General features: G+C 38.6%; 1 protein-coding gene and 1 long non-coding RNA gene across 14 annotated transcripts in view; one reads left to right on the forward strand and one right to left on the reverse strand.

Annotated features, from left to right (window-relative positions):
- The window catches only part of mpp3a (MAGUK p55 scaffold protein 3a), a 34,012-nt gene extending 23,660 nt beyond the window's left edge, over window positions 1–10,352 (forward strand). For 4 of the 13 annotated variants that reach the window (XM_015041953.1, XM_015041954.1, XM_015041952.1 and 1 more), the window contains 14 exons: window positions 866–951; window positions 1,234–1,308; window positions 1,405–1,601; window positions 2,802–2,890; window positions 3,594–3,611; window positions 4,633–4,674; window positions 5,042–5,056; window positions 5,613–5,678; window positions 6,122–6,277; window positions 6,365–6,445; window positions 6,536–6,629; window positions 7,571–7,679; window positions 7,879–8,007; window positions 8,807–10,352. In XM_015041953.1, coding sequence (XP_014897439.1) covers window positions 866–951; window positions 1,234–1,308; window positions 1,405–1,601; window positions 2,802–2,890; window positions 3,594–3,611; window positions 4,633–4,674; window positions 5,042–5,056; window positions 5,613–5,678; window positions 6,122–6,277; window positions 6,365–6,445; window positions 6,536–6,629; window positions 7,571–7,679; window positions 7,879–8,007; window positions 8,807–8,986 — 1,337 coding nt within the window. In that variant the 3' untranslated portion in view covers window positions 8,987–10,352. The remainder of the gene's footprint in view (window positions 1–865; window positions 952–1,233; window positions 1,309–1,404; window positions 1,602–2,801; window positions 2,891–3,593; window positions 3,612–4,632; window positions 4,675–5,041; window positions 5,057–5,612; window positions 5,679–6,121; window positions 6,278–6,364; window positions 6,446–6,535; window positions 6,630–7,570; window positions 7,680–7,878; window positions 8,008–8,806) is intronic. The other 9 variants (XM_015041956.1, XM_015041959.1, XM_015041955.1 and 6 more) reach the window with 9 other exon arrangements.
- Window positions 10,353–10,516: 164 nt separating this feature from the next.
- On the reverse strand, window positions 10,517–13,493 carry LOC106953307 (uncharacterized). The gene is made up of 3 exons (XR_001426179.1): window positions 12,986–13,493; window positions 12,099–12,165; window positions 10,517–10,541 (listed from the first exon to the last, which is right to left on the reverse strand). It is a non-coding gene; the product is annotated as an uncharacterized LOC106953307 (long non-coding RNA).
- Window positions 13,494–23,000: the final 9,507 nt, after the last annotated feature.

Consider the following 23,000-nt stretch of genomic DNA (forward strand, 5'->3'; position numbering starts at 1 on the left):
GGCATATTTTACTGAAAATATTGGTCAGATTTTTACATACTTGATAATGCAAATTATTTATTACTGCTTAAAAGTGATTAAAAGTTAGAGTATAAGGGATTCTAAAATTAAAAGATAAGATAATAATAGTGAGCACAGATGAGGCTCCTCTAATTCTAAAAACGGCAATAAATAAAAATTACATGCAAAATAAAAGCTGTACTTGTGGATCTGATTTTCTTTTCAGGCAGGATGATGATCAGAGTTTCTGATCAGCAGGGAAATGCCACTGCATTTCTCTTTTTGCAGAAAATGAAATTGAGAAGAAAAAAAAACAAATATGCAGAAATACAAGGGCTGAAAAACAAGAAGCTGTAAAGACAGAATGATCAAAGTTGGAAGGAGAGAGACGCTGCAGCAGGAGAAACATGAGAGGTTCTGAAACACAAAGCGCTCCATGAGTCAGATTGCATCATGCAATACACACTTATAAAGATTTTCACGAAATATCAGCCAGACACAAGTGCATGCTGGGTGCATCAACCAATTAGTTCCCATATCCATGAAATTTTAATATCCTCTTGAATTCTTACAGCATTAAAAATGTGTTGCTAGTGTTAAGAAAAGAGCTGAGGAGTGTTGCCTGCTGAATGCATACATAATGCATGTGTGACCGTATGATAATGTGTTCTCTGAGCCTCTTTGCCCGGAGGGAATATTGATCTTCTCTCAGATTTGGTTTCATTGTTTTGGCTGCAGCTGAAAAGATGTGGAGGATAGAAACCGCCGGAGTCTGTTGCTGTGACAACCAGACAGATGTTAGGATACGACTCGACATGGACGACACTGGACTGTTTTTTTTTATTTTTATTATTACTTTTTACAGGTTTGGTCCATGTAGGAGATGAACTCAGGGAAGTAAATGGAGTTTCAGTGATCCACAAAAGACCCGACGAGATCAGTCAGCTGTTGGTAAGAAGACCACGCATAATATTATGCATTCTTATGAAAGTTTTCACCATGGAAGTTGAATTCAGGCAGGAAGTAACCGCTTTCAATTACTTACTGTAAGTACTTGATGTAACATGAAAAAAACAACAGAGAAAATGAAAATAAAGATGGAATTTCTTTGCAAAAAGTCACTGTTAGGAATTACAAATACTTCACTAAAAGTATATTGACCCTAAATTTTGATCCAAAATAATAAATTAGAACTGAACTTCATGTTTTTCTGCCCCTTATTTTGTGACTTAGTCCCAGTCCCAGGGCTCCATCACTCTAAAGATAATCCCAGCCATCAAAGAGGAGGACAGACTGAGGGAGAGCAAGGTGAGATGAAAACATGACCAACTGGATCTGCATGTACTTTTATTTACATACATTGAAATAAAAGTAGGCTCATTGAAGCTGTTCTGCAAACCCCAGGTTTACATGAGAGCCTTGTTTGACTACACCCCTCTGGAAGACAAGGCCACGCCCTGCCAGGAAGCGGGACTTCCCTTCAAACGGGGCGACATCCTGCAGGTTGTGACGCAGGACGACCCCACATGGTGGCAGGCCAAACGCGTGGGAGACAGCAACCTGCGGGCCGGACTCATCCCGTCCAAACAGTTCCAGGAGAGGTGAGAACGCCCAGCGGCTCCAGCGCTGACGGATTCACCCGGACGTCGCCCGTTTATTCCATTCGTTCGTTTGTAATCCCTGCAAATCCACGTTCATGTGTTCCACTGACAGAGGTCAGCTGTGATTAGATGGAGCATCAGAGAAGCGGGGGAAAAAATAAGCAGAAATGCAGCGTTGAACGGGCGCATGCTGATACTGTGAGTGTCATAATCCACCGGTGAGATGATCTCAGCAGGGAGGTGGCTGCCAAACTCTGCAGCCGCGGCTGGATTAACAACAAACAGGAATGTGGAGAAGAAAATATACATACGTGGAGTTTACATTAATCTTAGGGATTAAACAATGAGAATACTGGCATACGCTTTGATTTATAATAGAAAATTACTGAGTGGGTTTTTAGAGCGCTTTTCTCTATTTGAGGAAATACTCATCTTTTGCTGAAACAAAAGTACAACAGATGATCAGCAGTATCTACAAGGAAATAAAGAAATTATATTTTGTTACAGTTTTTTAGGTTATCTGAAAGTTTTTCTTTAGACTTTGGTAGCTTTCTCATTATTTTTTCTGTTTAAAAAACATGAGAACAGTTGACAAGTGGAGGAAAAAATTGTCTGGAATATACTTTGCAGGAATGTCAAAATTAAGATTTTTGTCCCCAATACTTAACTTACTGCCGATTCTCGATCTTTGTCTGATACGTCATTCAAGTTAATGAAATTAATGTTATTTTTAGGAGTAAAAAACCTTCAGTTGCTGAACTACAACACAGTACTTTCATTAACTGAACTGTCATAAGCAAAGATCTAAACACTGTTGTCATAAAAAAGCATAAACTTCATGATATAGAGACTAAAACACCGACAGTGAGAACAATTAAAAAAAATAGTTTGTGTAAATAGTGGAAATGGAAATTTATGGATCAGTCAAACTCCAAAGGTAAACTTCTAGAAAGCTTCAAAAGATTAAAAATATAAAGCATGAAAAAAAAAACAACAACTAAAAAACCATTGCTTTGTCCTCCCAGTTCTATTTAACTGCTCAACATGACATACAGCTGTCCTGCGTTACTGAATCTGGTAATCCTTTGTGTCATAATCTGTCAATGTTTGCTCTGTCTTGTATTCTTGACAATCCCCTCTTACTTTCTGCTTACTCTCCTCTCTGCCCTGATGGTTCTCCGCCTGCCTTTATCCTCTCTGGCTCTATGCTGCACATCCCTCCAGGCGGCTGGCCTACAGGATGAAAATGGGCACGCTACCGAATCCAAAATCCCCTAAAAAGCCTGCTTGTAAGTTTCTGCTTCTCAGGATTTCACCTCGCCATCTTCCATTTTTACATAATCCCAGTTGACAACCAGCTGCCCCCACCTTTACCTCTTCTTTTGTCACTAATGTAATAATATGTCTGATAGATGTTTATTGACCTTCATTGATTTTTATTGCCATTCTTCTACCTTTGTTCCTGGATCCACTAGCATTCACTGTTCATCCCTTGGTGCAGGCATGTTTTTAAAGGGATGAGGTAGAGGAGGGATCACAGATATGAATTAATCTCTTTAATGTTCACTCCATCTGGCCAAGTCCAAGTCGTTCCAGACAGCAAAACAGCAGATGTTCCCTGCATCAATAATATACCACACTTCTCACCTGATGTAGTACACAACATGCAAACATGGAGAGGCTGTTTTGTGGTGCATTAACTGTACCCCATCCGATTACGCCTGGACCGCAGGGAGACGGGAGCTTAGCAGGATGCAGCTCACCGTTCTACTTTAAGCAGCAGCAGCAAACCTGCAGGGACTCTCCGGTCCTCCTGCTCAGTTCATTCAACCAAACCCTGACATAAGCTTTTAAAATTAGTGTCTCCCGTCTCGTCTCTGATGTCATCCTAGCGCCGTATGTGGAGCCTGTTATCAGCTGTCATGTATATAAAATCTGGTTCTTTTTCTGTCTTTAATCCTGTTTATTCTTCTTTGCTGCATTCTGCATCAGCTGAAGGATGCGACAAAGGTGGGTGAATGCCACACTCTCATCCATCCACAACAGATCATGAGGCCTTAAAGGTTGAGTGTGTGTGTGGGTGAAAGGCGTTGGGATTTCTGCAGCTTGAAGCTGATTTCCTTCCCTCCTGCTGCTGGAGCATCATGGCAGATTCTTGTTTACTGCAGCAGGTGATGCACAAGTAGAGAAGCATCACTGGAGACATGAGTTCAACCAAGCAAAAGGCTGATAGGCAAAAATAGATTCTGTTCTCTTTTGAGTAATACTTCTCTTATTTTCCATTTTGCAGTGTGTATTCAGCTTTTTTTTATGTGAAATAAATTCCAGTAAATAACGTTGAGTTCTGTTTAGATTTTATGAGGAAAAGACACCGAGCTTAAACTAGGGATGCACCTTTTAGTATTTTCAGTTTAGTATTGACCGATGCAGAAAAACGGTGCTGAATCGACTTCAAACGTTTGTTTTTTGTTTTTTTAAACACAGACATAAATGTAGTGAGTTATACATCTGTGTGACAGTTCAGCACCAGTACAACGCACTTACATAAATCAACATGTAAAAACAACACAGCTTTAATTTGTTCAGTTTGGAGTAAAACAGCCAATGTAAAATAAATAATAAGAAACTGAAACTGGTTGACTACTTTGGTCAAACACGTAAAAAAGCTGCAACAAACCTTTGAAATGGTTCAGAAAGTGAAATTAGAAATTCTAAATGAATAAAAAATGTCATTCAAAGCACAAAGCATAGACTTAGACTGAATAGATCCACCCTTATGTATCAGGCATATTGTCATGATTACCTGATCTAGATTTCCTTTCATTATCAAGACCAATTCAGATATTGATATCGGATCGGTGCAGCTGTAGATCATTCCTCCAGCAACGCTGCTTCTCCACCTGGCTGTCTGCTTCCTGTTGGGCCTCTCCTCTCCTCCACCCCCAGCCCATCCTCCCTCCATCCTCTTTCATTTTTCCAGGTCTCTTACCCAATGCTTACCCCCTTCTCTACCTTGCTTGCCTCCCAACAGAGGACTGTGACTGTGAGGGCTATTTCAATGGACAGTACATAGGTGAGAGTGTGCACATCTTTCTCCGACTTGCTCTTGCTCTCTGCTTTGTTTGCCTGCTGCAGCCTGGCTGTGTGCTGCTCCCCTTTGGGCTTTGGGTTGGGGTCACAAGGACTTTTTTTTAGGCTGATTAAGAGTTTATAATGTGACAAAATGTAAAAACATTTCAAGGGGGTCCTAAGTTTTAAGTCTGAGGTTAAGTTGCCTGGGTTGGATATTGTCAGGGAAGCACAGACCCTTTTTGCCAAATCTAGAAATGGTTAATTTACTAATATTCAAATTTTATGGAAACCAGGCTAAATTCTGAAATGAAAACTAGTTTTTTTCATAAAATAATGCACTATTATTACATTTCATGTATTCAAAACAGAAAGCCAGGGAATGGGTATGTATGATTGAGATGCAGTCTTCTCCTTAACGTGATTTTGTGGAGCTAATGCATTAGCGTCCTCTGTAGCTCTCCCTCCTCCCTCCATCTCCCTTCTTAAACTTGAACGTCATTTGCTCTCCCGCCCTGCCCCGCTGCCCGAATGACGCTGAGCACACGGCGTGACCTAAACACAGCTGAAAGCCTGATGCCACACATTTGCTGTGACATGAAACACCCTAACGACCCGTATTCGTGCTTCCTGTCGACCTGCTTGAAGCTGTAAACCCTCCCTCCTCTTCCTGCTGTCTTTGCCTCAGTGTTTGGATCCTCCTGAACCCCCCCTTCCCCTGTGCCCTGCTTCTAGCTAACTGCCCCTGTTGTTGTGGTCAGTGCGCTGCTCCACCCTTTCCTCCCCTCCCTAGAACCAGCTCCCCTTCACATCCTCCCCCACCCTCACGAGGGCCCTCCTGCGTTGGACGCATTGCACACTCAACCAGGCACGTTTGTTGCTCGTTCACCTTTATGTGGAGGTGTGAGGCTGGGTTGTGTGATGCTCTAACACCGGTTATAGTCTCTTCTAAGTGTAAAGCAGTGGCGCCCTCCTGTGGCCAGGTGTTTTCCTGGGAATTTTATTCAGGTACAGTGGCCGGCTCAAGCATCTGACGGGGGGAGGGGAGTCCAGACCGTTCTGGCCGTGGGAGACCCTGCGGTTAATCCCTGTGTTTCAGTGCGGGGTCTCCCTGGGCCAGGCTGTCCTCTGTGTCCTGCCTCAACACTGTAACCTCTTGCAAAGCAGCATGTCTTGAACAAAAAGTGACCGATGTTAATATTGTCAATGAAATGTCTTTGTTAAAAGGAACCAAAACTTGCAGGTTTTGGTTAGTTGCATGTAATAAAATTCTCTGAAGCATGAAATCTCAAAATTCACACCATCAACAACTTCTTCTGATCGGGCATATATGCACCTCGACAAATGTTTTGATAATGCATGATGCTGACATTGTTCGTGATGCTCAAGCTGTGTGTGAGGAGCGGTGTGTGTGTGCTCCAGCTGAGCAGAGCTGCTCCTTCTTGCTCTAGCTGGTTTACGGAGAAGCTTCCGGCTGAGTCGTAAGGATCGGCAGGGATCGTCCGGAGAGGACTCGGAGATCGGAGAGACAGACTTCCTGACCTACGAGGAGGTGACCCGCTACCAGCACAGGTCTGGTGAGAGGCCGCGGCTGGTGGTTCTGATCGGTAAGTCAGAGCCTCTAAACACAGACTCAGTCTTTATTTATGACATGCAAATATTACCACAATATGTTCTCAACATCTCTCTCCAAGGTTCGCTTGGGGCACGAATCAATGAGCTGAAGCAGCGAGTGATAGCTGAAAACCCACATCGTTATGCTGTAGCTGTTCCACGTAAGTGTCAGCATTTTTACTCTGCGGTCCAACAGAATCGAGCAACGACAAGCGAAATGTTCCCTGTTCTTTTTGTCAATGTTAACACAGATACTACCAGGCCTAAGAAACCTCATGAGAAAGACGGAGTGGAGTATCACTTTGTCACCAAACAGCAGTTTGATGCAGACGCTTTAAACAACAAGTAGGTTTTTCCTGCATCAGGGATTTTTATTTAAACATTTATGATCCTATTTTTTTTAAGTTGGTCCCTATTAAATTTTTTTAAACAGTTAATGTCTAACATACAGTTAAGAACTACCATGAAGTCTAGGTTAGGGCTGAAACTAACAACTCCATTCTCAGAACTGCTGCAGCCGTCAGGTTGATGCTATTTTATGAACCTTCAGGCTGTTTCGATGTTTACATTTGAGGTGTCTTAAGTATAAGAACTGGTTCATAGTTAAACCACCTCAATGTTTTGAAGTATTATGTTCAAAACATTTACAGCAGCTCATCTGAAACCATGATTTAGTGTTTCTGTTCAAAATAAGGCAGCAAATAGCATCCATAGCATGTTTTCATTTAGACAATAATATTTTTGCCTTTAACATCAGTTGCTGAGTACATGCTAGAGATTGGGATGTAAGCCTGCAATGTAAACAAGTCAAGAAATATTAGATTTGACTTAGAATCAGGTCAAGACTTGAGAAAATGAGTGTGTGAGCTACCGTGGTGATTAACTATGCTAGCTTTGTGCACAGGGGGCGTAATCTGTTAATGTTTGATTCATTCACAAACTCAGAGGTAAAATGTTCTTGATTTAAATTCAGAAAACATTTCCATCTTTTTAGCAGAACATAAAATAATTTTCTATGCTTGTGGTTTTGCACAGGAGGATCATTTGCAGAGCGTCACTTCCTCTATTGGCTTCTTTAATATCCACCCAATGCAAACATAGCAACAGTGTAAAGGTTCATAGATAGTTTACCACAATCTCATGTTTAGAAAAAGTGTACTTTAGCTTTTCTCAAGCTAGCTGTTCACTTCAACTTCTTTGTGTAACTGATCTGAATTTATAAAAATGGAAGAAACCAGAACCGTCATCTACTCTGGGTAAAATATCTATTCTCTTTCCCCCCATAGATTCATAGAGCATGGGGAGTACAAGGAAAACCAGTACGGCACCAGTATAGAGGCCATCCGCTCTGTTCAAGCCAAGAATAAGATGTGTATAGTTGACGTGCAGCCTGAGGTGAGAAGGATGGGGTTTTTTTATATTATTTTTGAATGTTCAGAACAGATACCAAAATATTCTATCATAACATGTCAGAATGAGTTACACGCTGCAGTCTCGTCACATGTGTTCAGCAAACAGTTTGACATTTCCCTCTCGACTTTGCCGATCCGCCTCTTCTTCCTGACCTCTGTGTGTAAATCTGTCTTCACTGCAGGCGCTGAAGAGGCTACGAACTGGAGAGTTCAAGCCATATGTTATATTTGTCAAACCTCGGATTCCCGAGAGCCGGCGTCGCCGCAGTGCGGCCACCTCACCAGGAGGGGGCGAACACGGGCGCCTTACGGTAAGTACTGCTCATGTTCAGGAGCCCTTTTAATAAGCTGGGCAGGATTCTTCACTTATTTTATAACTTTGACAAGTGAATAAAAACAGCACAGACTGATTTGTATAAAAGAAAACAAATTTAATGTTTGACACACATGTGCAGTGGTATTTTTATCTGCAAGAGAATGTTGAAGTCATACATTATATGCTTATTTGCAATTGTTCTACAAATCTTAACTACATAAAAGGTCCTGAACTACAATACACTAATTTTATTAGGAGTTACTTTCTTTTTTCTATATAAGCAACTGTAGAGGGCTAAAGTTAGTGGAGCCATCTATCTTGCCTTTATTTTTCTGAATTCTCTTTGTTTCAAATATTAATTGTGCAGAAGAAAATACAAAATGGATTCCACAGGGTCCTAAAAGTAGCTCCTCAAGTGACAAAATGTTTTGTATGTTTTGTTGCCTTTTGGTCAGGACTACCTTTTTTTTAAACTCTCAATAGGTTTTTATTCCGGCAAAATAAAGACTGAATAATTTTTTTAAACACTAGGAGTAGACAGGAAAACTTTTACAATGTGATCAAAAAGATGTTGTATAGTTTCAGCATCATGGCACACTTCACTTAATCCAGCCTGGATCTTATGATAGATTCATTCCTCACTAGTAGAGGATTTTCCGTCGACTCGTTACTTTCAGCAGCTGACTGAATCACTCATTGGCAGGAATGTTTAGGCTAAGTTAGGAACTTGGATTTTCAAGTGTAATTTCAGTCCTGCTGAGTGCGTACCACAGCTATCTTTTCCTCCTCCTCAGGATGAAGACCTGCAGGAAATGCGCCAGTCTGCCGTTCAGATCGACCAGCAGTACGGACACCTGGTGGACCGCGTCCTCATCAAGGAGGACTCGGCCAGTGCTTGCGCTGAACTGCGCGGCATTTTGGAAAGATTGGAGCGCGATTCCTTCTGGGTGCCTCTGAGCTGGATGCGGACCTAAACGCAATACCCACAACCCCCTGGAAAGTCCTCTGAAGCATCCAACCCTTGCACTGGTCTTCTCGTCAGCCAATACCTCTACACCCCCAGGCTGGTGGCCAGCCCAGAGAGTTTACTGACCGAGGGCCATCTCATTTACAGCAGCACCACAAGCAGACGAAGGCAAAGAAATACCTCAGTTTTGCAGCAAGGCTGACCATTTGATTGCCTAATTTCTCAAAGTAATAAATAGTTTTGCATGTTATGTTTATGCATATTTGGTTTCATAATTACCAACTCTTAAAAATGTGTATATTCAGAACAATTTCTACTTACTGAATTCGCGTCCAAACAGAAGAGATCTCAGTTTTCCTGAAAGACAAACATCTCAAATTAGATCACTTCCTTTTAAAAGTCTTCTGCTAAAGTTTACAGCATGTAGAATGCTTTTAATTTGCACAAGTTCAATTTTGAACCTTATCTCAAACATTTTATTCCTCACACCGTTGAACTTTACAGCAACATATCAGCTTTTAGTAGCATGATTTTTTTTTTTTTTTAGTTCTACAGCTTTACTAAACAGCAGCTGCTGAATGCTTCCAGTTTATTCCTGCTGCTCATGCATCATGTACAGAACAAGAGCCTGTCGCACAATCCACTGCAGAGGAGAAAGACATCTGACAAGTCATGATGCAGCTTAATCACTAAGCTACTAATTAAAGAAATATCCAGATGGAATGCGGGGATATTTTTCGCCGAGCTGGTTTTAGAAAATGCATGTCGACAGTTTACTTACTCTCAGATGTAAAAACTGTAAATGTTACTCCTGGTGTGCCAACGAACGATGTCGTAGCACTTCAATGCAACCTGTTTACCTTCGTCATTTTGACTGTAAAAACATTGTGCACACATTTTCTGTGGATGGATGTTGCGGTTTGTGCGTGTCAACATACGTCAACGTCGTCCCTGTTTTGCAAATCGGAATGGATTTTGTACAGTTTCTTGAATATATCTGTATTTTTGGCTGAAGAACAGATGTTTGAACTGAAGAACTTTTTATGCAGAACGTCAGTGGACCTTGTTTTTGTTTTTTCATAACTTAAACACCAGAACAGGACAAGAGGGGAGGAGTGTTTGTAGCAACTATGAGCTTTTCTTTGGCATGCCAGTACTATATTAAAACTTGAAAGATCTGAACCTACTGACAATGCAGATCAGGAATAAACACATTTTGTGTTGAATGTGAGCATCAAACACTTTCCATATTTGTTAACTTGTTTTTGTCACATGCGACGGAGTTTGAGCTGTGTGAACTAAACCGAGAATGTTGACTTTGTAACTTGTCATGTACAAAGTGCCATAATAAAGGAAGCTGACTCAAACTTTAATTATTGTTATTGCTTCCTTAGAGATTTTACATTGTAATGTTTAATGTGTGCTTTTACCTTGGCTCCATTATAGACTCCAGTGCAGTCACAAATGCATCAGAAACTCTGCCAGAAGTCCTTGGCTCGGGGTTTTAAGAGTTCTCCCCCCGTCAGTTATCTCCTCTGTCCGGGTTCTGCTGGTATTTGGCCCTGAGGACGGATTAATGTCAGTGACAGAAACCTGGCAAAGACTTTGAAATGCTCAATACAAAACAAGAGCCGGCCAACGTTAACCTGTCTTTCTTAAAACGCAACCTTTACTGTCAGAAACCGTACATTTGCTCTCATAGGTCAAAGGTCAGCTTCTTGGCGTTTCTGCAGTTTAATATTGACTGCAACTAACTTACAGGTGCAACGCAGAGATTTAGTGACATCTAGCTGTGAAAATGCAAAACTGTTTAATGTCACAGGAAGAAGAATTAACATTATTACTTCTTTGATTTAATCATTCACGGAAGTTTGTGCAAACAATAATATAAACATCAATGTTTTTACTGACATAGTTGTTGCATTAATGACTGGATGACTAGACTCTTGTTGTCTAAAGACAAACCAAAGTTTGGACACAAAGCCAATAAAATATTCCAGTGTGGGATTAAACAGTGCACACTTTACCCCAAATTTTATTAATAATTCAGCATTTACAGTAACTTTTGTTCAGTGTGCTTTTCACACAAACCTGAGGCAAGATGTTACTGAAGACTAAACTAGTTGGAAAAGTATTATTTTTATTTTACTCCATTAAACATTATGAAAATATTTTAATTAAAAAGATAAGAAGCCAATTATTGTGCCTGTGATGTCAGTTTTAAGCAATGGAAGATCCACCATTAAAACCAGCTGTTTACTTCTGCAGGCAGCCTGAGACTCTGCAGTTGGCAGATTCAATTAAAGTGTGTAACTACTTTTCTAATTACCAAAGCTGCTCTGCTGAGAAAATGGAGCCACGTTATATTTGAAGGTGTGCCAAGGGTGGAAATTGATCCCCATTCATCATGGATGAACAAAATATGGTGCAATTTACAAGCTTGTTTGTGTTCATAGAGGCTGCAGGAAGCACATAAAACATCTGTCCTCATCTGTAAAACAACTAAATGTTTCATTAGACCAGAAAGGGAAAGATGAAACTGAACACAACATCTGACAAAAATCAAACTAATATGTTTCTTAGGACTTATTTTTATAGAAAAAAATGTTTTGTTTTAACTCTGTAAGGTAGCAACTTAAGGGCCCAGAAGACAAGATAATTGCATATTTACCAAAAAGTTAACCGATTCATTTCTTAGTGTGGAGCTTCAGATTTGACATGCAACAAGAATATTAATGAATAAAAGAGTCATCTAATATTTTAGAGCTGACCTTTAGTCAAAAGAGATTAAATCTGTTGGTATTTTACATCATATTATGATTTATAATGCAGATAACATGACAGAATATAACAGTTTGTAGATGATAAAAAATAAAAAATTATATTATTTTATGTCATAAATATGTTTATCATATTATTTATGTTCCAATATTCAGGCAATGCTGTTTTAGTAACTACGCTGAGCAGAGCATTTTCATGCACCACAATAAGTAGATCATAGAAAGCAAAGAGTTCATCTATTTATTTCCATGTAGACTATGTGCAGAGACTGAGTGTTATTTGTATTATGAGGCAACAAATCATTCAGTCAGATATAAATAACGAGGCTTTTTACTCACATATTTGGCGTTGCGTCGTGGAGCATGAGGCACCAATGAATCACAGCTGTAAAGATAAACATGTTCCCTGTAAAAGAAAAGGAAACATTAATCTAACCATGGAGAGACTAGAAAACTAAATTGATGACTAAAATTAACATCTCCAGTTTTCCATTCTAGTCCTTTTGCTTCATATTGTTTCTCAAACACTTTAAGTACAGCTGGTGCTAGAAGCCAGACTCATTTGACCCTCAGTGGAGGCTCATACTGATGATTTATTAGAATATAACAGAGTCTGAATTAAGTATGAATGTACGTTTTAGACAGCAGAGTGTCTAAATGAGTCATTCTAGTTTGTATCTCGGCTTAAGAGAGAGAAATAAGAATCAGTTCAGCTGGAAAGGAACGAAATTGCCTCTGGATGTGGAACCCATTTATCTTTCTTTGGATCATTTAAAGTCTCCACATCTTTCAAAATGTACAACTGAGGAATAGATTCTTTCTAGTATCTGTTCAAATCTAAAGAAAGCAGGAAAAAGGAATAATAATTTGCTGCACTGATGTACCAAATGACTGACATTTTGTCTACGTTGAGTGGGAAATAAAACTTCAGCAATGAAAAATGTTTATTCCTGTAAACTGTAACCTTGCATTTTAAAATTAAGGCTAAAACAAGGCATGCTTGAGCAGAATGAGAAAAGTTCAGTTCAGCTATAAATTGTTGAACTGAACTTGCACCCTAATAAGTCTAACTCTGAGTGTGTTTTTAAGTGCATCCACTTTCTGGACTTTGAATCAGAAACATTTTTCACTGTCGGTTAGATAAAGCTGGTTTACTAAAAATAGAAAGAGTGCGTCATAAAATTCTTCTTTTTAGATTTAAGGAGGAGGAGATCAAAACATCTAACCTTGTTTCATCTCCATGGCTCCTCGATTTATTGCATCAGCAGTTGAACCAGTCCATTACGGCTGCCTCCCTCAGCTTTGCTCATGTTGATGTGAAGCTAATGATGACAGGTGTTGCCAATGAGGTGATAACTCTGCTGCAGACGGAGCTGTGATGGTGAAGTTTTCATCTCACTGGAGAAAAACACGGTGGTTCTTACCAGAACCTGTGGTTATGAGTTAGTATTGTAGGAAATATTTTCTTTAATCCAAAAAGGTAACTTTTCTAAAATATGTTTATATTTTTTACATGTTTCCTAACATGAGCATTATGTTTCATGCATAGCGGTCACTGCAGAGGACAGCTATCTAAAAGCCATTTTCTTGTTTTTCTTATGGATTTTTAAGTTATAAATGCCCACAGACCACTGAAGTGGACACTAAATATACTGCCAACTACTGGCCATCAGCTGCAAGTGCAAGAAAATATTTGTTAAATCCAATATGGCCGACAAACGAAAAAGAATGCCAACCAACTCAGAAATATCCAGTCCCTTCTTCTACTCTTGCAGGTAAACAAAAATAATAATACTGATGTATTCTTCAAATAACCTAGAAAATATTCTAGAATTTTTTTTGCTTCTAAATTTTTTCCACCTTTTTTATGCCCTCAGAAAACCAAAAACGCTTTGAAAAAAAATCATAATTCATGCATGAAAGGGTTAAAAGACATAATTTGTGAAACAACTGAGCTCCTCTGCCTTCTCCCAGTGCTCCCAGTATAACTTCAGAATTACACCAGTCATTCAGAAACGACCAATCAGAGCCAGGAGGAGGGCTTTAGTGCTGTCAATCACTCTCCTGCTCACCTCATATGCCTTGATCTCTGCTATGCAACAGCTGGTTCACCACAATGTAGCCTACAACAAATGCTAATGCTAGTTAGCATAGCCAGTGATGATGTTTTTTTCCTGGAACAGCAAGTTGTTTCTGTGCCATTAACACATTGAGTATTATTGATTGACAGCACTAAGCCCCTCCTCCTGGCTCTGATTAGTTGTTTTTGATTGTTAGTGCACACAGCAATAGTAGTTTAAGTAGGAGCTGGAGGAGTTTATCTTTTTACAGATTATTTGTCTCATACCAGACTGTCTCGACATGGTGACAGTTTTAACAAATACGGAAAAAAAGCACATTTTTGTAAAAGTTACATACTGCAGAGTCACAGTTTTAACCAAAGTCCACTGGTAACTCTGATGTAATCATTTGGCTGAGATTTCTCTTCCTTATTATCCTTTAAGAACATTTTTTACTTAAAACGTTTCTCCCTAAAGACACTTTACTGCCAGCAGTTGGGTCTGCCATAATTGTAGTACTGAAATAATGAATGTCAGCACAAAGGACGTAAGAGACCCTCTCATTTTTATCTTCCAGGAAATATGTCTTTTCATGGTGCAACTATACAACCTTTTCCATCTGTTTAAGTGAAGAAGCAGGTGCTTAACATTTATTAGTACCTTTAGGAAAATTAGTTTTTAATGTCAGGTATTATATCAAACATGGCAAAGTAGTCTCCATGGCTTGTAATCCTGCAAACCACAGAGACCCAATCTGCCTTTTATAGTAAATGATGCAAAAGTTAAAGCTGGAAGTTGGAGTGAAGCAGTTATTTTGTGTACAGTGGCACTAATTTCACATGTCATAATTTAATTTTCTCAATTAGAAAAAGAAACAAAACAGTGGAACAAATTGTAGATACTTACGGGCAGATTATTATGTTATTTTCTGCTTAAGTATTCAGTTTTAAGGAGTGGTGGTGTGCCTGTTGGGGTAGAATTTAGTAAATTATCTGCATTATCTGCATTGTGTTATATAGAAACCCCCCCCAGCATTTTTAATAAACCAGTTTTAGAGGTTTTTTAGTCCTCATCTGTTTTCCACAGCTTATTAACACAGTAATATTACCCTGAAAAAAACAACAAAATTAAAAATTAAAGTGGTAAACAAATAAATGATGTTTTCATATCTAAACTGATCATTTTACGGCTGTACAAACTTTAAATTATCTTCAAAATGTTATCAGAAAACCCACAATGTTACACCAGCATCATAATAAGCTCCTGTGTCGCCACTAGATGGCAGAAGCAGAGCACACACTCCAGATTTATGGTTCTAAAGACATTTCTTCTCTGAAATTGTTTTGTAATGACGATCCTAACATCCCGACTGTAATCGCTTTCGGGCACAGATAGGCGTGTCACTTGTTGACTCGCGCTGTGAGATACGGGAGGAAATAAAAAGCCTTTAAATTCATATTTCTCAGGGGTGATGCTGATAAAGGCCACGTGTTATTGAATCAGATTTCTGCATCTGGTCATAATAACACACAGCAACAAGCCGCTTCTCTGCTATCGGGCGATCTAATCTGATCTGCGCCGCCTCTTAGGTGTAATGCAGCATGCAGGCCACCCACTTATCTCCCAGCAACACTTTCTTCATAATGAAACAGGAACAAAGCTCATTTCTAAGTGATGGATGAAGGAGAATGCAAATTAACAAAATCGTGAAGGATTTTCTAAAGGTCTTACTTCAGGCTCTTATTCAGTATGCTTTTATCAAAATAAAAATATACAAATCTTTTTATATATACACCAGTTATATATAGGAAATTAAAAAGGAAAATCCAGTTTGGCGCAAATGAAAAGTGTGTGCATTATAGTTTTATTAAACTACAGTTAAGTTAAATATGAACAATATTTTTAGTGGATTTCTTGTATAGCACCACGAAAAATGTCGGCATGTTGCAGTTACTTTGTTTGTTATTAAGATTTTTCCATTTTTTGGGTTGAAACGTTGCTGTTTCTGTTTTTCTTTTTTATTACCACCTGCCATGATCAACAAGAGAGTCATTTACAAGCATCTCGAAAAAAGCTCAAGAAATGCCTAAATTGCAAAATCCCAAATCTCTACAAAGTTGAAACGGGGTTGTGGATCTAGAGCAGCAGAAAAATAGAGGGAGAGAAAGAGGAAGTTCAGTTCATCTCTTTCCATTATTCACTATGGGGAATGTGAGATCTTTAGCAAATAGGATGGATGAACTTGGAGCGCTGACAAGCAGTCAGTCACAGCATCGGGAATACAGTCTGTTGAGCTTCATAGAGCTGAAAGATCTGAAACCAATGTCTGTGAATAACAATAGTGACAATATATGGAGATTTTAACGGCATGTCTCTAGTACGCCTTTAACATTTAAAATGAATGTCAACTGTTTCACCAAAGCCTATAAATCTTTGCATTTGTCTTATGCAGACATTAATGATGCATACCAGTCATCTGCAAAACCTATTCATAGAAAGGCAGATCAAAACCTCATCTCTCTGCCTTCCTGAAGTTGAATCTTTTTTTTTCAACTTGTGATTTAAAGGGGGGTGTTATGTAAAATTTACTTTTTTGGAGTTTACATCATGTTATAATGTTATTCCCTCATCAAAAACAGACATTTTTTGGAGTGTTGCTTTGATTCTTGTCATGCATGTTTGTTCCCTCTCAGCTCCCTCTAGACTAGCAGCAGCAATTAGCAAACCTGCTGATCTGCTGAGCTTTTCAGCAGCTGAGCTTGTCAATGTTGTGATGACATGCTGAAGGCTGATTGTTGGAAAGAGTAGAAGCTTCTTAAAGAGACAGAAGCCCCACTTCAATTGGTAAAATTACGAAGTCAAATTTCTTTTATATCATATTTTATATACACAGCATACAGTATGTATATCAACTGTTGGTGACGCAATGACTTGATTTTTCTATGAAATGGCAATATGTAGCTGGGAATATATGTAAAATACTCCTCCTTTAAAAGAATGGCGAGAGACAGAAGCCACTTGGAAAGGATATTAGTGCCATAACTGATGGTTTTACTGACTTAACTTTAAATATGGACAAAACCTTCCCCACCGTGACACTGAGGTAAATCCCGATAAACTCTGGGTCAGCAGTGATCTGAACAAATAAAACACTAGGTTTCAAGGGTGGAGACAGGAAATTACTGAAGAGTGAACAAAAACATCCCAAAGTCAAGATAAGGAACAACACCGACGTGCAGAGCTGGGGAACAAGCTCCATCAGAAGAGTAATAAACTATGGTCAGTGATAAAGAAGTTCACAGGTTTCAAGCAGAGATCATGTGTGTGGCAAATGAACTGAACACATTCTTTTATAGGTTCAGTTAAAAAACAAATCCAGAATCTTCCAGCCCCACCCAGAGACACACAAACCCCTCAACCTTCCCTTGACCTTCAGCCTTCCTGTTACACCTCAACAGTTTCATTTCCCATTTCAGTCATGGATCCTGCTGCTGTTCCGCCGTCGTCTCCATCAGCCGGACGTTACTGCCCCTCGCCTTCAATTAGGAGTCAGGGGAAAACTGACCCAGATGGCGTCAGCTTTGTTCAAACCGGCTATGTGCTATTCACCAGCACCTCCTCACACTGAGGCGGACCAGGACCCAAACTGCAGCCCACTGGTGGAAAAAAAAACAACAACTGGAGGTTCAGGAACACCCAGGAACCAACATTTTAAGTCTCCACTGATAAAGAAACTGTTTGGAAAAAAAAAAGCTGACGACAAATTCAGATTCCTATGCAAAACAGAGGAGCTGATCAAGAAAGAACCCCCTGATCCAAAATCAACCAATCAAGTTTGCCCCAAGATTGTAAATTTCCTATGGAAAAAAATTTTAATTTTTAAATGAGCTACAGTAACAAGAAACATATTTAAAGAACTAAAATTAAAATGGAGCCTTTCAAATTGTGGAACAGGAGTGTTGCACAAAGTGGATGAAAAACATGAAGAAGGAAGTTAATATTATTAATCTTTAATGTCCACACATGTGGACATTTGCCTTTGGCTTTGCATTGTGGCTCAAAACACTATAAAAATAAACTTTGCAACCAGTAACTGAATGCAACAGCTATATCTTTAAAACCTTTGCAGATATTTCACCTATTGCTACGTTTTAGTCCTTCCAGGCAACATGTACAAAAATATAATGAGGTCAGAAGTGAGTTACGTCAGGATGAGTCTTCAGATATAAATTGGATCAATATTGCAGCTCTTTGAAAACGTGTTGCATGCAATTGTAAACTATATTAATGTACTAATTCTTGACATTTCTAACCACATTTATCCATGAGTTTATTGGCTATTTTCTGTGTTATACAAGCTGGCTACTTATAAAAATCAGAAGCAACATTAGTTTCTTTTTTTTATTGCTTCAGTCTCAATACAAAACGTTGGCATAAAAATCCACAGCGTCTTGCTTTGTAACACGTTTTAATTGGTTTTCTAAAGTAAACATCAATTTAATGAAAGGAAATCTCTGCCACGTTCTTTGGCCCTATAGGATTAAAATACAGCATACCATTTAGTTAATTGCTTGAGACAGTAGTGACAAGGTAAATATTTAAACTTTCAAGCATTATTCATTCATTATGGTCAGGTAAAGCACAAACCCACTTAGGGATCTATTCAAACAAATATTAAAAATAACTTTAATAAAATAATTGCTTTAAAACTGATTTGCCTACTCCTATTATCTTTTTTATTTTTGTCTCAGATAAGACAAATACAAAAAGCAGTTTTCACATGATTTCACTTATTGCAATAAAAGAATAAACTGATCAAACGTGGAAAAGTTCAGTCGTGAACAGATTGTAATTAACAACAGAATACTGAGTTAAATTTGACTTGCAACAATGTAACAATGGTTACAAAGCTATTTCTCAGAGTTTGAGATGTGAGTGAAAAATGTAGAAGGCCATTATTCACAAATGGAAATAACAGAAGGCCTACCAAAATGACTCATATAGGAAGTCAGAAAACAAGTCCAGAAAAACCTCATTTGCTAGGCCAAACTCAAATTTCCAAGATTTTTAGAAGAGTTATAGAGTCAGGAGGATTTCTGAAGAGCAGGAACACAACCTCCATCATGACAAAGGAGGAAGTGGAGATGGAGGGATATAAATTGGACAACAGACTGGATTTGAGAGAGCCACGCTGTCCACAAGAAGGGACAGAGCAGACTGTTTCTTCAGAACGTCCTGGTTTTCCAGGGTTTGCCCTGAGAGTTTGCACAAGACTTTTCTAAGCACCTTCACAGCCAAAGACCTAAGAAGGTTTAACAAGCTGGAGACCAGAAGTAACACAAAGGCCAGCCTTCATATTCACCAAAAAACACCTTTCTGAGATATTTATATGAATATTCTGTGGACAGGAAGATGTGTGTCCCATTGTGTGCACCATATAGCCACCCATACAAAAACTTTAGTTTTAGATCAGTCAATCACCAAACATAGGCATTTTACCACTTCAAATAAAACTTAATAACCAGAAAAAGATCTTGTGACACGAGTATTAAAGACACATGAATACAGCATCAAAAATTTCTCTTGAGAATTCAGAGTTTGTAGAACATCATTACCATCTAAGTTCAGCGAGAATCTTGCAGCGTGCTTCTCGCTGTGCATGTGACAGTCCGATTCACATGCGAATCTGTAGCTAGAGTTTCAAAGTCTTCTTGAAAGTGTTTTTAGGACAATTGATACGGAGCTTTTTAACTCATCAGGCCGTGATGATTTATGTTGCATGTGGGATGTTCCAGTTTCACTTTACTAATTACCAAAGTGCACACAGAATCCCCATGCAATGCAAGAGAAAATGTCCTGAGAATCTGGGGGAAATGACAGTAGACTTGCTAAGAGACTAAGTCTGCCGTTTAATTACTTGAAGAAGAGATTATTAGCCTTGCTAAGTATGCTGAATGCCACTGATTTCCCCAGAGCATGCTAGGTACACATAAAAAGAGCACCCTGTTGAGTCTGACACCAGCCATCAAATTAGTAATCAACACTCTTCAGGAATAAACAGTCAACAGGTAATTATAATTCAGCTCCAGGTAACAACGCGTCTAAAATGGAGGACGCACTTTTAGACTTCTTAGGCGATAAAGCAGATCAAACTCCGAAAGATTGAGTCAACAGCTCTGTCAATGTTTTGCCTGCTTCTGCTTTAAAATGCAATTATGTGTTCAGTAGCTCTGGTAAAATTAGATTTACATACATTAATTATGGATGCCAAGGTTAAACGTATCAAAATCAAAGGCTCTGTGAGCAAAAAGCTTCAGCAGATCAGGTTGGAAATCCACTGCAAGGCAAAACTCAAATGAATAACTCACACCTCCCCTAGCTGCTGAAAATGACAAAATGAGGCCAAAATTTTCTCCCAGATGCAATTTCTTCATTCGTCTCTCAAGTGGAGGTCCCAGTGTTAATGCACTTTGCACGATTTCTCCTTTTTAAAACTCCCATTATCCTCAAAATTATCTTTGTACTACGCAAACTCTAATTCTCCCTTTAACATGAATAAAGAGCATGAAGATGTGATGTCTGAGTGGTGAAGTATTAAAATTGTTATGGATTATAGACACAAAGGATAAAAGCGATCTTATATTAACGGAATAAAATGGTTATTAAGCACGTAGAAGGTTAGTGGTCTGATCTCCAATCCACATTAAATAAATGTCATTTTATTTCCATATGGAGATAAATGGATACATTTTCAAATTTCACCTGAAGACCTCAATGCAGTTTATTTTGGTTCTAATCTGAAAACAGATCAGGACTCCTGATCCAACCAAGACGATCAGGTGACATCCTGCTGGTGGATGTTGTACAATAAAACATTTCCAAACTGGGACAACGAGTAGATTTTAGATTATTTCACCTGCTGCCTAAAGACTTGAAGCTTGACTTGGACTCCTACTTTGACCCTAAAGTCTTAGCAAGATTTCCTATCTCTCATAATAAAGAGTGAAAGGAAGCTACACTGCAGCAGCTGCACGCTTCACTGTGAAAAGATGCACTTGACTGCTGACGTTGGTGGATTATGGGCTGTCAATTGCTCATAAAGATCTGTTTATTCAAGCTGCAGCTTCATAATAATGACTCCATGAAAGCCTCTCCAACTGAACACTGTGCTAAATGGAATTAGATCAGTTCAGAACAAATTAAGGATAATTTATCTCCAACATTCTCTTGCTGTTAAGCTAACCGTGACATCACAAGGATATTCCCGTTTGGATGTGTAAAAAACACAAAATTAATGCACTTCTTCATCGTTATGTTTCATTTTATAGCTCAGAGTTGGACATCTTTATTATTTAGCAAAAAAGGTTATTTATGTTAGTATTATTTTTCTATTATTACTTTCTGTAATATTATTAACTGGTGTCAATTACTCTGAAACTTACAAAGTCATGACGTCATCATCCAGACTCCAAATTATTCAAAATTTGGTTATTTTAATGTATGCAAACAAATCTGAAACAATTCTGTCTGTTATGATTCTGACATTTAGGAAATATAACTAATTTGAGTAATCTTAGTCTGATTTATTGTCAGATCATGAGAAAAAATGTTTTTTAAATAAAATGTATGTAAACATAACAGTTTCAGCTGCACCTTGTCAAAAGAAAACATGTCAGGTTATTTATGATGTAGCTAAATCAGGATAAAAATTAAACTCCTCAAACAAGATTCCATCTGTAGACCACCATCTACCTGCAGGCCAGTATTCCTTGGTTTACCTATTCAGAGAATAGGTAAAGTATTAAAAGTAAAAATATTCCAAATAAAATGTAAATTGAAAAGCTGAAATATCCAAGTACATCACCTGACATGTTATTGGATGGCACTTGTAACCAATCCAGGAGGGCCATTTATTTTCCTTGATGATGATGATTGGCTGTACTCCAAACAGTGAAATCAGTTTTGAAATCTGCAAAAACAGTTTCCACTGTGCATATTATGGCATATCTGATGTCTGAATAATTACTGTAGACAGCTATAATTGTATTTTGAATTAGTTTAAAGTCTTCTCTCTGTTGTGTTTATTTGTATTTCCTGCAGCTGCAGCAAAATGTTTAAACCACGTGAGAATGCTGAATGGATGTCAGGATAAATTAAGCAACAATAAAAAACACATTAAAGGGAATGCGAAGCAGACCAAGGCCGACTGGAATGACCTGATCTTATAATCAAACGTCTCCTGCAAATGTTTAAAAAGCTTTTGGTCTGGTTGAGCTGAGATGATTTATAATTCCCCACAATGTCTCCTGCAGAACTGGTCCATCAGCCAGTACTTCTGCCAGAGGAGGACTGCAAGGCAGACCAATTTATAATAAACCCAGTGCTACCAGTTAGCCTCACCATGCATCCTACAGCATGGACATCATTACAGGCAGAACCAGAAGGGTGAAGTACAAAAAACACGAAGCCATGGCTCTGCAGTCAGAGACAAGCCAAGGAGTGCAACTGTACTGGTAAATCATGTAAGGTGACTCAAGCAGAAGTGTCATTTATTTTTATGACTATACACAGAAACCAATCAGATGAAAACACTGCAGGGATAGATTCAGAGTTCTGAAGATGATCATTCAGCAGTTTCCTTTAGCTTTACCTTCCACAGCATCACTGTCACATACAGCTGCTCTCTTGATAAACAACTGAAATGTTTCAGTTCGTTTTAAAATCTGTCAAAGTTTCTTGTTGCTTATAGTGTTTATTTCTGTCAGCTGATCAGCTTGATTCATGTGATTCAGCATCTATTAATCTAATCTATTAAATGTGAAGTAGAAGTTTTGTACTTTATTATCCAGGTGTTTTTATATCATCACTGTACATTTATTAGTAAAAATGAATCACAAAAGGCTCCCAAACTGCAGACATGCACCAGTGTTGGAGCGACACATAACAGAAAACCTATCAAAGAATTATTTTGGGTTTGGATCTTTAGGCACTTTTACTTGCAGTCTGCCAAAAAAAAAAAAAAAAAAAAAAAAATCATTAAGTGAAAACTTAGATCACTTTTAAATATTTCATAGCTTCATAGCTCCATAGCCACAAACTATATATATAAAAAATAATTTGTGAATCATTTTTGGACAATGCTATTATCCTCAGAAAACTTTGTACCATCACACCATCTTTT

The sequence above is a fragment of the Poecilia latipinna genome, unplaced genomic scaffold, assembly GCF_001443285.1.
Source record: "Poecilia latipinna isolate Pla-1442-1.1 unplaced genomic scaffold, P_latipinna-1.0 Scaffold573, whole genome shotgun sequence".
Classification (NCBI taxonomy): Eukaryota; Metazoa; Chordata; class Actinopteri; order Cyprinodontiformes; family Poeciliidae; genus Poecilia; species Poecilia latipinna.